The sequence below is a fragment of the Callospermophilus lateralis genome, chromosome 10 (genome assembly GCF_048772815.1).
Source record: "Callospermophilus lateralis isolate mCalLat2 chromosome 10, mCalLat2.hap1, whole genome shotgun sequence".
In the NCBI taxonomy this organism is placed as follows: domain Eukaryota; kingdom Metazoa; phylum Chordata; class Mammalia; order Rodentia; family Sciuridae; genus Callospermophilus; species Callospermophilus lateralis.
In genome coordinates this window covers 26,801,522-26,813,691 of record NC_135314.1, presented here as the reverse complement: position 1 = coordinate 26,813,691, position 12,170 = coordinate 26,801,522, and the positions used below count along the sequence as shown (strand labels likewise).

General features: G+C 32.0%; 1 protein-coding gene across 1 annotated transcript in view; it reads right to left on the bottom strand.

Moving 5' to 3' along the window:
• Samsn1 (SAM domain, SH3 domain and nuclear localization signals 1) overlaps positions 1–12,170 on the bottom strand; it is a 152,936-nt gene that overhangs the window by 21,942 nt on the left and 118,824 nt on the right. The window contains exons 9-10 of the mRNA XM_076866976.2: positions 5,689–5,760; positions 1,541–1,690 (exon numbers count right to left, since the gene is read on the bottom strand). Of these exons, the coding sequence (XP_076723091.2) occupies positions 1,541–1,690; positions 5,689–5,760 (222 nt within the window). The remainder of the gene's footprint in view (positions 1–1,540; positions 1,691–5,688; positions 5,761–12,170) is intronic.

Sequence of the window (12,170 nt, the reverse complement as noted above, 5' to 3'; positions counted from 1 at the left end):
GTGATAGAGTACTAAGGACACAGTTGTATAAAAATGGGTTAAAAAAGAGAATGGGCGTAAGACCTATAAATTAACACAATAGAATTCAGTGTCCATAAATAAACTCATATGTTTATGATCCATACATTTAACCATATATTTATAGTCAATTGATTTAAACTGGGTACTACGACAATACAATGGGGAAAGAACAGTCTTTTTCAACAAATGAAGCTGGGGCAACTGCATTTCTACAAATGAATGAAGTTGAACTCTTTTCACCCGGCAGATAAACACATTAACTCAGAATGGATCATGCTCCAAAATTTAAGAGCTAAAATTACAAATATGTTAGAAGAAAAGATAAGAGTAAATATTTATGTTAAATAATGGTTTCTTAGGTGTTATACCAAAGTACAAGTGACAAAAGCAAAGAATAGATCATATGGGCTGCAACAAAATCGTAAACATTCATGCTGTAAACAACACTATTAAGAAAGTAAAAATATAAGTTGGGCCTAGTGGTGCACACAGTGGTGGTGCACACCCAAAGTTGTGGGAGGCTGAGTCAGGAGGGTCTCACAAAACCAGTCTCAGCAATTTAGTGAGGTCCTAAGGAACTTAGAGAGGTCCTGTATCTAAATAAAATATAAAATGGGCTGAGGATGTGGCTTAGTGGTTAAATGCCTCTGGGTTCAATCCCAGGTACCAAAAAAAGTACCAAAAAATATTAAAAATATAATTCACAGAATAGGAATTTTATCCAGAATATGTAAAACCATTTAAAACTGGAAAATAAAAAGACAACACAATTAAAAACTGGGCAAAGGATTTAAATTAACACCTCTCCAAAGAGATATAGATGTGGTTAACAAGCAAATGGAAAGATGATCAACATCATTAGTCATAACAGAAATGTAAAGTAAAATCATAATGAGATTCTACTTCGCCTCTCGTAGCATGACTAGCATAAAAAAGAAAAAAAGACAATAACAAGTGCTGGGAAGAATGTGGAGAAAGCAAAACACTTTATACATTGCTAGTTGGAATGTAAAATGATGCAGCTACTTTGGAAATTGGTTTGGTGGTTTCTCAAAATAATCAACACAGTTACATTATTAATAAGAAACAAAAATATTCCTGAAAAAATAATTGCAAAGAGATGTTCACATCAGTATTATTCATAAGAGCCCCAAAGGAGAAACAACCCAATGCTTCATCAACTTATGAATGAATATATAAAATGTGGTTTACCTATAATATGGTATATTATTTTGTAATAAACAGGAATGAAGTACTGGTGCTTAATACAACTCAAATGACATTGTTCTTCACAATGTATATAGATGTCTGATCTTTCTGAACATCGATTTCTTCTATTAAATTGAGAGTAATTATACTTTCTTCCACCCAATTTTTGGGCATGATAAGTGAGAGATAAAATACATGTTTAAGTACTTCATAAAGCACTGATACTTTATGTACATCTAGAAAAAGAACCTGTTGAATATTTTTGGAAAAAAAAATTAATAAAAAGAAATGATTAACAGGGTGCACTTACCTTTTCCTCAGAAAGGGCCTTAATGTACTTTTTACCCACTTTTTTCTTCATGGTCCATGAAATGCCTCTCATTTTTTTCCCTAGACCTCCTCCATTACTTGAAGTTTTATTTTGTTCTCCACTTTCAGTTGTGGGTTCCCACTCAGGCGCCTAGTTTGGATTATTTTTTGAAAGATGAAACAATAAATACGTGAGGAACATTGATTTGAAAATCTTGTTAGAAAACTGAATTCATGGACTTTCCATACATTCTGTGCATTAACCTTCACAATTTCAAACAGTATAGGCAAAACCCACATATTTTTCAAGTTTTTCAGACCTGATTATCTTATTATCTGTGTTACAAACTCAAAAATTAACACTTGTGTTGATAAAGCTTCTTACCTTTACATCTAATTTTTTTCTTTATTTTTATGGTGCTGGGGATTGAGCCCAGAGCCTCATATATGCTTTACTGCTGAGATATACCCCAGCATCTACATCTTAATTATTTTTTAGAGAATTTTGGCTATTTTAGAAGAGTTTTGTTGAAGAGTCATTTTAGATCTTGTTTTTGAGATGAAAAAAAATAGAAGAAAATACCACATACTGAGTGATTTTGTCTATACAGATGGGAGACATTTTATTGAAGGGTTTATGAAAGCTATAGCATTTATATTCTGAATGAGCATTATAACAGTGTCTTGCTTTTTATAGAAATTAGGATTGTTATGACTATTTTTTTTAGAAGTTTTGAAGTTAGTTAAATCAGTTGAGAAACTAATTTTTTTTCCACCTTGCCAGGTGAGTATACTTGCACATTTTACACATTCTCAAGCTATGGTAAGAGTTATTTGGCTCCATCTCTCCATAATTGGGGACAGGACATGGGGAGAATGGAGGAATTTTGACAGGGCAAAGGGAAGAGAGGGAAGGGGATGGAGCATGGTGGAATGAGATGAACATTATCCTAGGTACATGTATGACTGCACATATGGTATAACTCTCCCTCGTGTACAACCAGAGAAATGAAGAGTTGTGCTCCATTTGTGTACAATGAATTGAAACACATTCTATTGTCATGTATAACTAATTAGAACAAATTAAACGAAAAAAAGAAAATGTAGAGAAAAAAATTATTGGCTCCATCTGTTAGTAGAGAAATCTTCATGCAATTCATATGCTGTACTAATAATCAATTCTCTTGTTTGGATTGCTTCTGTCTGGTACTTATTAAAGCAATGACTTCCCATCTAACTCAGAATAAAACACAAAGTGTTTCCAGCCCACAGAGCTCAATAACATAATGTAAAATATGTGATGTAGTATAATTAATATATTATATATTATAAAATGCTATATATTGTGTTATATAGAATCATTTTGAAAAAAAAAATATTCTTACCAACCTAGTCCTTGTAGCTTCTTAGATTTCCCCTGCTTACTATTATAATGGTTATCAAAATTTGGTCCCAGGACCAGCAGCATCAACATATTTGGGGACAATTTGTGTTTTAACAATGTCTTCAAGTGATTTTTGATACATGGATGTTTGAAAACAAGTGTAGTAATTTTTTTTGCCACCCTAGTCCCCTTACTTACTTTATCAGATTCTCACCATGATATACACTTGCTGTTGCTAACTTCTAGATAACCACAGATCTTCCTTAAATCATCCAGGTTTATATTCATATATCACATAATAGGAGAGAAATTTTCTAATTGATCACTCTCCCCATTTTGTCCATATATCCAGTTTGTTTAATCAGACTTATTCTTGTCCTAAGGACCTAACATTACTTGATACTATATTTGTTTATTTAATTCTTATCTGCATCTTCCATTTGATGCATGTTCCTGAAGATTTTATCTTTTCTTTATTCTGTGTATCTAGACTACTTATATAACTGGTGATTCAAATTTTTAAAGTAAATGAACTCTTTATGTTGAACTTTGAAGCATTTTTTCTCCTTCCGAGGACATACTTATCCTTAATACCTGAGATTTGCAAGAAACAAAACTTGTAGGTCATCTGGCTTAGCACTGCCCACCATTCCTGATAGGTGGACAGCCAGTCATTCTCTGAATATTAAAAAAAAAAAAAGATGGGAAACTTCTCTTTAGTGAACTTGACTATTTTAATATAAAAGTTTAATCACATAGTTAGCATCATTATTAATCAATATTATGTTTTGCTTGATATCTTACCCCAAATTGCCTATGATAAATATGAATGGACAGCCAATTTAAGCCCTCATTGCACTTTATTAATTTCTACATTCAAGGTTATAAAGGCAAATATCCTTTGCTTAATTCAAAAGCCCTGAATAAAATATAATTTGGAAGCACTTTAAACTGTTAGAGTTTTTCTTTCTTCTCTCTGCTTAAATTTTCTCTGTGTTCATTGTAAGACTATTTTACTAACTAAAATACATGTGAAAAATTTTTTATTACAACTGATTTTAACTTATTCTCTGAGCTTCAGGAAATGTACTGCAGATTGTTTTTTCAGTTTTTCTACCATTATTTACAGAAGCTTCAGAGAAATTATCTCCATATATTTTAAGTGTTTACATTTTTTGATGCTTCTCTTCATAGCCTAAGCTACATTTTTATTTAAGTATTTAGTTACAGCTTTGTTTTTGTTTCTGCCTTTTAAAAATATGTGTCCCCCTCTAGACTTCAGTCATCATGAAATGAGTAAGCATTTTCATCTATTATTCCCATCGTACTTCCTGAGTGCCTGATGGGAATTCTGTCATGGAGTTTGATCTGAATTAGTTGAATGGAAGGAGGATGAATGCTGTGTTTTTGAAAAGTATGCAAATTATTTCATCACGTTCACTAAATACTTTCACAAATTATTCAGCCTTTATAATTTGTCAATGACTCTGAGTAAGTCTGGATTACATTTATGAGTTAAGTCTAGAATTATAAATTAGATAATGTTTGAACATAGTTATGTATGATTATGGAGAATTAAAAGTTTACACAAGATGCAAACTGAAAACAAAAATCTTATAAGACTTCTCTGTCTCTTTCAACTTTTCTTAAGCTTGAAAGTGTTCATAGCTTACAAATGTGTATGTAATGGTCACTGATGAGACATTTCAATGCATATGGTAGGACTTTGAGGATGCATTTGAGTAGTCATATATGTACATTCATGCATATATATATGAATGGATGTATTTATGAATTACTAATGGTCATTGTCATCATTTTATTTCCATTTCTTTTGTGCGGAATATCTGTTACTTTAAAATAAAGCTTCATTGGTGAGGTTGCTGAGTCAGGCAAAATGATAAATATGTAATGTATTTTTAATTTTCTCAGCATGTATGCCTCCTTTCTATTCTTTTATTAGTTATTGTACTTTTCCTTAATCACACATCACAGGTTGTCCCTAGCTAATGAGATAGTATAACAAAATGGCAAGCTTTGGAGTCAGAGAAGAGGTTGTGTTCTGCCTTTGTCATTTACTAACTCTGAAATGTAAAAGTAATTTTACTCCATGAAGCAAGAATACTTCTTCAACAGTAAGATAGAAATATAATAGTTTCTATGTTGTAGGTAAGGAAAGTGTTTATATTATTCTTACCACATGGTAAATGCTCAATTAAATACATGTTATTGGCATTATTAACATAGTATTTTATAAATTTAATTTATGGGAAGCTTTCTTAAGCTTAAAAGTGTGCATGGCTTACAGATGTGTATGTAGTGGTCACTGATGAGACATGTCAATGCATATAGTAGGATTCTGAGAGTGCATTTGAGTAGTCGTATGCTCTCCTTAACAAATTCACAGCCAAGCCACTTAATCAATTCCTAATTTTAAATCATTACAACAACAACAACAACACACACACACGTATTATGATGGAAGAGCTCAGGAAATTTGGAATTTTCAGTGTCACTGTAAATTGCAACTATCTTCTTATATTCATATTCTACCTTCCTGAACATCTTTTAGCCATCTTAGTTTTTACCTTAATGCCCAGTATGATAGGAGGTATCATGTTGTTTGTACATTTATTCCAAAAATATGGGAAAGCTATGATTTTAAAATGTTTTTATTTTTCATACTTTACTTTGCAAAAGTACTGTTTTCATAATTGTTAGAAAGTATGTGCATAACATTTATAAATATAGAATAAAATACTAACCTCAGTTGAATCATCTGGTTTTGATATGGAATTATTCCGAAAACGATCAAAATTCCCAAAACTGCTGCTGCGCTAAAAAATTGGAAAAGAAAAGGCAAGGAAATTTAGGGGTTGTGACTTTCACGACTGAAAATCATACCAACATTTCATTATAGTTTAATAAGCACTGTCTCTTGCATATATAGGCTATAAAAAACTCTTCCCTGGAAGATCAAAGACATTGAAGTTATAAATATTATTAACCTTTTTATATTTATAGTTGATATGATGTCTTCCTATGCTTTATGTCATAATGTTAAGCACCTTGGAGAAAAACCTCTGTTAAATTATTTTTAACTTAGAGTATTACTTTTACTCTTGAGGGTAGCCCCTGAAGAATCTGTGAATTCTAGATTGAACCCTCTTTAAATGAGCTAAACACTACTTTTAGCAGGCAATAGCAGTAGTATCAACCAACCAACCAATAAATAGCAATGATAAAACAAAGAACACATTTATGAGTAGATGCACAATCAGAGATCAAATTTCATAAAAATGAACACAGTTGCATTTCCTATTCTTAAATCTTTATATTTTGAAATTATTTACTGGGTGGAGAAAGAGAATGCATGCACATAGATCTATTAATAAATTGAAGGCATGTACCATCTAAAATTGTGAGTAAAACTGAATTTTTCCACATTTCACATGGAATTATAATGGGACCTCTAGGTCAATTTCATTCACTGGTTTTAAGAAAAAGCTCAATATGTTAATAAGAGACTGCTCCCTTGGATACCTTTTCCCTTACAAAGCTAAATTTTTATTCTTGTGCAACTCATTCTAGGCAGATAATTACAAACAATCCTGACATGCTACCAAGTATGTGGGTATCTTCAACACATTTTCAAAATTCTTTAGTCATTGAATCAAAAAATTGCTATTTCTTTACTCTCTACTTAATTTTATGCATTGTTTGAGATGGTAGTTATCTGATCTTTGTATACCTTTATGTCCTGTCTTAGCTATTTTACCTGATTTCAAGTTTATCATACTTTAAAAATAAGGCAATGGTACTGAGAAAATAACCCAGTAGAATGTAAAAGTAATAATGGGAGTCAGTAATCTATAGGGGCTTGTATTGTCCTTTCAGAAATCATAGCCCATTTCAGCTTAAGTCAGCTTCAAAGGACCCTGGTCCTTAGAAGCACTCTAATACTCATGTCTCCCCACTAGCTATCTTTAAAACTCCTGGCTTCCTTTTAAAATGAGCTGAAATAAAAAGATCCTGACATGTGACAAGGGGTGAGCTGATAGACTCTGTGCTGCTGATTATCACCCCAAGGATGATGGCTGTGTTAGATACAATTAACGCCTCTCACTGACTTGCCAGTTCTGCTGAATAAGCCCTTCAGCCCTTCTTGCTTGTGGTAAGAGGAGAGGAAGAGAGCCTGAAATTGAGACCCACACTGGAAAATACCAAGACTTTTTAGGCCTAGAGACACTGCCCAAAGTGTTAACCACTTCACCTTGCCTACTGGGCATTTGTAGCAGGCTGTCATTGCTCAGGGATCACAGAAGGGAATTGAGAGTGCTATTCTCCTGCTTATCAACAATCCAGACATGGGGAAATCTATGACCCTTTCATAGACCTAAAATATTCTTATGGCCTATTGTAGCCCACTCCTATGTCAATTTTGTAGTCTACATTGTGCCTGCCTCCTGCCTATCAAATATTAATGGGAGTTATGGAATGATTTCCACTACTGGATAATGGGTCCTGTTGCACAGGGAGGGCACAGAATAGACTCCTTCAGCGTTTTCTACACTATCTTTTTCCATTAAGTAATCAATAGTCACCACCTTTTAAAATTAATTCTCCTCCCATTATATCAATAAAGAAAGCAGATTTAGGAGTAGTGGTTTAAGAAAGACACAAGACTATTACTTTGGGTTTTGCCAGTCATCTCATTGCTAATAATTCAACAAATTGAAGCCAAGGAAGTCTATCAGTCTTTTCTAAGAGACTGTTAAGAAACATATCTATGTACTTAAGAAGATATTTAAAATTTTTCGTTATTCTCTGGTTTAAAAGTCAGGGACTTTCAGAGATGGTGTCATAATGTGTTTATAGGTTATAGCTTATAATGCAAAGGGGTTAACATTCACTATGAGGTATGATCAAGGAACAAATTTATAATTTTTACTGTCAAGATTTTTTATGAAAATGTGAATCACGTGGATGCAAAATATGCTTCTACTATAATATTAATAAATGAGAATGTGGGTCTTTTTGTTTTATTTTTTGTGGTACTAAGTATTGAACTCAGAAGTTCTCTATCACTGAGCTATACCCCAGCCCTTTAAAAAAAATTTTTTTTTTTGAGACAGAATCTAAGTTGCTGAGATTGGCCTTGAACTTGTGATCATCCTGTGTCAATCTCCCAATTTATTGAGATTATAGGTATATACCCAGCAGAGAATATATTTGAATATTGATAATTTTGCATCATATACTCACAACAAATTAGATTTAGCAAATAGTATTGATGACAGAAACTCCCATCAAAACAAAGCTATTATATAAACAAATAGCCCTACCCCCACCCCAAAATAAAATGCATACAGTTGTTTCTTATAAAGTTAGAAATTCATTTGTAAAATAGAGCAACATCTATGAAGAACATTTAGCATTATTTTAAAAATTTATGTATGTGTTTTCCCTTTGTGCTAGCAATTAAGTTTTCAAGTGTCTACATCAGAGATACAATTGGAAGTGAATTGATTTACACACCCACACTCATTCTAGAACTTTTATGAAGAAGCCAAAATCCCCAAAGTTTATCAAAGGGGGATTGACTGAATAATGTATGGTAAATAAGCACCATGGAAATGTAGACAGCAGTAAAACAAAAAAAAAAAAAATGAAACACATATTTGAAGAATGCAATGGAATAATCTCTATACAGTGTAAGTTAACAAAGCAAAATGCAGAAATGTACAGAGTGGCTCTAATTTATCTTAGTGTGGAAATATATGTGTTTTCTAATACAGGCAGGTATATATTTTTATTTCTTCATGATATAAGGCAAAACAAACTGGATAAAGGGGATAGGAAAGAAAATACTCTGGATATGTATTTTTATTTTCTAGATTTAACTTCAAAGCCATGTAAATATTCCATTTATTATAAACCAAATTAAATCAATATAAAAATATCCCTAAAATTTCAAAGTCAAAATGAAACAAATGAATCTAATTCTATATTGAATTGGCTGTTCAAAAAAAGGAATTACTTTAAGTGGTTTTAAAACACAGTAAATTGATGGTCCCTACATAATAGCATGTATCTCAAGGACAAAAACTGATGACAAAATAAATCTTAACTTGTTTTCAATAATAACATTGTTATTAATACTATTGGTATATACAGGTATACATGTTGAGTGACAATAAAAATAATAATGTTAATGACATTCATAATGAAGATTCTCAGTACATGAGAAAAGCATATATAAAATCTAATGTTTTGATAAAAAAAAAAACCCTACAGTATTAAATTGCAATTGAAAACATTGTGAGCATTCATGGCATATTTCCTCTTTAAAAAAATATGTTTCCTAGCTCTGCCTACTTGAAAAGATTTGGAACAATCAGAATTCAGTGTTGTGTCACTTCTAGTGTCTAGATAGTAGACTCTAAATACATTTTTTTTTCAAAGGAACCAGGTCTCTTTTACCAGAATGAGACAGAAAATAATACTAGTTGATTCTGGACAGCTTATTATACCATAAAACGAATACATTTTCCAAAAAATTGAGGGTCCATAGTGAAAATTCTTACTGGAGTGAATTGTATCAAAATATGGCCGATTTCAGTATTAGTAAAAATAATAACTTCAATATATCTAACATGTCAAAACTCATGGGTTTGTATTTATACCTCAAAGAAAAATAGCAGTGATTATTTTTGGAAATGTTACAGTTATATTTTTGAAAACTAGCAAATAAAAGGAAATACTTAATCTGTCTTTTCTGTATAAAGTGCATTTCAGAGTAGCTAAACAACTGATCATGGAAAATTACTCTGTATATGTGTATATTCAAGTTTCATCAATTAAAAATGTCAAAACTACAAAATTATCATTTTTTAAATCCCTAATATATATTGGATCTAGTCAATGATTAGCAATGACCACTAAAAGACAGACAACCAGAATATGTACTTTGTAAAAGAAGCATTTAAGACCACTAATTAAATATTCTTTAGAGGCCAGGAGAGGGGAGAGGAGGGGAGGGAAGAGAAGGGAAAGGGGAAATCACTCCAAGCTTCTGTTATCTAACTACCAGATTGAGGTAATACAGAAACAGAGGAGCATGCTAAATGTCACCAAGAGGATGCAATCAATCAGAAAAAAAAACTAGACAAGGAGAAACTACATAACTACATGACAGATGACAAGGGTTTTTTTTAGCTAATCAATAGAAAGAAATAAAAGAGGACACATAAAGTATAAATTAAGAGACTCTAAGTGTTATATCAACCAAATACAACTGGGAATCTTGTTTTGATACATATCAAATAAATTTCTGTACTAAAAAGATCCAAGAAGAAATTTTGCATTGAAGTAGTGCTGTTATTTTTTTAAGTAAAAAAAAAAAAAATCTAGTGAGGTGCAGCCAGTGTTTGGGCATAAAACCACAATTGGCCTTTATTTAATGATTAGCCAGGTGGTATATAATATATAGGGTAAACTGTACTACCGTCTACTTTTATATATGCTTGAAAAAAAATCTAGTGAGGTGCAGCCAGTGTTTGGGCATAAAAACACAATTGGCCTTTATTTAATGATTAGCCAGGTGGTATATAATATATAGGATAAACTGTACTACTGTCTACTTTTATATATGCTTGAAATTTTCCAATGTAAAATGCTGGGTTAAAAATGTGTGTATGTATGTATGTGTATGTGTGTGTGTGTGTGTGTGTGTATGTATATATGTGTATGTACACGTGTGTGTATATTTTTTAAGAATTAATGTTATTATAAGTTAATTAGGGAACCAATTTACAAAAATATAATAATATTGCCTAAGTTTTAGTTATTTGAAAGTACAGACAATTGAAGGAGAAGTTTAAGATTTTTTATGTAAATTTACTTTGATACAACTAATTTTTTATATAAATGTGTTTTTGATTGCCTTTATGAAGTGGATCTGTGATCACACAGTAAAGATTACTTTTTTTTAATATGGTCTACTTGGCTTCCACAAAAAATAGTGCTGAGCATGAGTCATATAGGAACACATTCATGCATTTATCTCCCTACATGATGCAATGAATCACCTAAAGGAAGGTAAGAGGATTCTTTTTTATTAGTCACACCTCTTCTCTAATTTTTGCATAACAATTTTAATAATTATTGAATGCCATTTCATGATATAAAACTGTCAGTTTCTTAGAAATCATTTCATCCTTCTCAATGAGGAAATTATTGCAAAAACTCTACCTGGAAAAACATTTTCTTTTTAAAAATTTTCCACCATGCTACTCCATTAAAGAACATTGATCTAGTCTGTTTTTTCTCAAAAAAAAAAAAAAAATGCTGGTTAAGCAGCATGGGAAGTGTGGCAAAGTTAACTTGATAGCAAGAAGGGAACTAAGTGGATTTCCTAAAAGAATGACCAGCCTTCTTTTACCAACATGCAGGAAACTAGAGAGTCTGTTTCTTGAAAAATGAAGTAAGCTTTCAATCCAAACCAGAACTGGCTTTTATTTTTTTTTTAACTATTCCCCAATTGTGAGGTCTTCACCTCCAGCATCACTTACTATTCAGGTAAGACACTGGTGGAAAGTTTCACAGTCTAATTCAAAGAAAAAATTTGCATATGTGAGTCAGACATCTGCAGTATTTTGAAATATACTGGCAAATTAAAATTTATACACACTCTGCCAACAAGTTCTCACATCTTCTAAATATTGCCCAGAAAGTGTTGGTTAGTAATATGCTCTTGAAGATCAGAATTCTCTTTCAGCACACCCTCGTATGAATATTCTATTATGAAATGCTAAGTCTCAGTAAGCTTGTCAGACTTTATCCAAAAGCATTCGAGGATTTAATTGTTCTAACTAACTCAGGTGCTAAGATCTTTTGAAGAGTGTGAATTGAATTTAACTAACTAAAAATAATCTGTTAGAATTGTCTCAGTGTTAAATAATTACACTATCATGTGGTGCTCGTGGAAGACAGTTGTGTGGGACGTCAGGGAACTGCAAGCTCAAAAGCCATCGGCACTGCAAAATCTTGCCTTCCACATTAACATTTTCACCTTGAATTAAGCCAAAGCTCAAACGTGTATCAATGCCCTAAATATTTTCAATGTTCATCTTTTTTCTAAGAACTAAAGCTGTCTGATTCAGTACCTTTGTGTCAACTATAATATGCCCAAAGGAAGTGAAGAATTCTAATTCTGTAGTATTTCTTAAAGTTTAGTCAAAATTTC